General features: G+C 51.6%; 1 protein-coding gene across 1 annotated transcript in view; it reads right to left on the bottom strand.

Annotated features, from left to right (window-relative positions):
* Positions 1-2,500, bottom strand: part of LOC311309171 (myelin transcription factor 1-like protein) — a gene marked incomplete at both ends in the record, with an annotated part of 53,153 nt that overhangs the window by 50,157 nt on the left and 496 nt on the right. Inside the window, 2 exon segments of the mRNA XM_084438350.1 lie at positions 2,125-2,187; positions 2,302-2,500. The exon segment at positions 2,302-2,500 is cut by the window's right edge and continues 4 nt beyond it. Coding sequence (XP_084294476.1) covers positions 2,125-2,187; positions 2,302-2,500 — 262 coding nt within the window.

Genomic DNA, 2,500 nt, shown 5'->3' with positions numbered 1-2,500 from the left:
CTTTCCGCAAAAAATATCACGACTGCAGCAAAAAATCATATTTGGGGTTTAATTTCCCAATCAGTCAGTGCCATTTGTGTGTGTAAACGCGGAAGACTGCAAACGGAGGTGGAATGATTTAAAAAGACGAACAAAGGAAAAATTGTCATTTTATGTTATGCAAGTTGCAGCACGATGATCTGGCATACTTTTGGGGGAGTGTATAACATTGCCCCACCGGTACGATCTAGGCATCTAAACGGCTTTTCAGGATTCCAAATGTGCACTCAATCACACCGCGCGTCCTGATGTGAGCCCGGTTGTACGCCGCCTCTCCAACGTTGGAAGGATTACGCACGGGAGTCATCATCCATGGCTGAAGATGATACCTGCCGTCACCTATGATACAAAAGCAAAATATTTTCAAGACCATTCAAATAAAAAAATATTGTGTAGGCTATGTTTTTATTTATTTATACCTAGGCCTATATCGGCCCCCAGCCGTTCAATGAACAGCTATAGGGAATGCGCAGTTTCGCGTATAGACTATTATACGCACAGTTTCGTGCTATGTAGGCTATTATAAGTATTATTCATTGGGGGAGCTTGGACTCGCTGGGGACGGGTGGAGAGACGCATAGTCAACTGAGCCTCCCCAGACGCGACTTCATCCTCCAGTTGGCTGAAGAGCTGCGCGCTCTGGTGTCCAAACAGCTACCGCGGTGGTTCTAGTGTTAAATCAAAAAGTGACCTTCTTCTAAATATTCTCTCACGAACAACACGCCTGGCGTTGCGATGCCTTCGCCTCGCAACAATCACTGCTGCCATGATCAGCGGACAGGCTGGCCGCGACACACCCCTTGCGCTTAAATACCACCACGTTTCTGAAAACGGTATTAATTTCACTTTAACTGCGTGAGGCAATTTGCGCCGATCTTTGTGAATTGGGCGGGTTTTGCAATAATGTTCATTTGCATAGAAAGGGGAACATTCTCCGCCCATATTACCTAATTTAAATATGAGCTAATAACACCGGCGCAGAGAAACGCAATGACGAACGCAACGCAGTTAACACCGTATTTCACCCTTTGCGAGGGCTTTGTGAATAGCAAACATAATTTTTGACTTATTTGCACAGGCTTTGCGTCAGGAAAAGCTGCGCAATCCTTTAGTGAATTCGCCCCTAAGTGTGTGTGTGTGTGGGGGGGGGTAGTGTCTAGGTGTGTGTGGGGGGGGGGGTATAGGTGTCTAAGTGTGTGTGTGTGTGTGTGTGTGTGTCGGGGGGGGGGGTTAGGTGTCTAGGTGTGTGTGTGTGGGGGGGGGGGTATAGGTGTCTAGGTCTCCCCATGTTCACAAGGGTTTCCTCACAAGAACCCCAATACGAAAAACATGCAGAAGAGCAGATGCTCTTCAGTCCGGTCCCTGACCAGGACCTGGACTGAGCACTTGGACCTGGTCCCCGGGCGCCACTGACCAGGCTGCCCACTGCTCCTGACCGCCCCTGGAGGAGGACGGCTTGGATGGGAAAATGCAGAGGACAAATTCCACCGCCGATCCCTGAAGTTGTGTGTGTGTGTGTGTGTGTGTTGTGTGCTGCGTTGCCGCTCACGTGTGTGTACTTGTGTGTGTCAGCCCCGTGTGGCCGATTAAAGAACCCCCAAGATCCTGTAATTATTATTACTGTGGATGGGATGTGTAGGCGTCTAGGTGGGGGGAGGGATGGTGTGTGGTCTTAGGTGTGTGTGTGGGAGGGGGGGGTGGATGGGATGTGTAGGCGTCTAGGTGGGGGGAGGGATGGTGTGTGGTCTTAGGTGTGTGTGTGGGAGGGGTGGGGTGGATGGGATGTGTAGGCGTCTAGGTGGGGGGAGGGATGGTGTGTGGTCTTAGGTGAGTGTGTGTGTGGGAGGGGGGTGGGGGCTGGGGCGGGGGGGATTGACGCTATCGCTAATCCCAATCACATTACGAAAGAATCGGTCACGAGTGGCGATGCCATGATGATACCATGACTAAGGTGTCCCGACTGTGGCTTCAAATTGTGTTCTTTGTGCCAGGTTTTTCTCTCTAATGGGAAAGGGCCAAACAAGGTTATGAACATCTTTATTTACAGCTTCCTGGCTGGCTGGCTGGCTGTGTGAACTAGGTCACAGCGCCTCCCGAAACGGAACAGCCTCCTTCTCACCGCTCACACCATCTCCGCTCACGACGGCGCTGGAGGGGAGGAGACACACAAACACAGAAGTTTTCTTCAGGGACGCGCCCTAAAAAAATAAAATAAAACGGTCGAAAATAAGTCAGGCTCTCCAGGCGAAGTCCGGCGTTTGCCTGAAAGCGAACCGCTTGGTGACGGAGACGGGATCCGTGTTGCGGTACGTACCGTTAACAAAAGAGGCCTTTTTTTCCCCCCCCAACGCCCAGCTGCATGTGGACGCCTGACAGTGGTTGATGTGCGCAGGGGGGGTGGGGGTGGAGGGGGGCAGAGACAGGCGCTCCAGCGCAGGTGATCGTCGTCCCCAGGTGATGG

This window comes from Borostomias antarcticus (assembly GCF_949987555.1).
Source record: "Borostomias antarcticus genome assembly, chromosome: 5".
NCBI classification, from domain to species: Eukaryota; Metazoa; Chordata; class Actinopteri; order Stomiiformes; family Stomiidae; genus Borostomias; species Borostomias antarcticus.
The sequence above is the reverse complement of the archived record's forward strand: the minus strand, read 5'-3'. Positions and strand labels throughout refer to the sequence as shown.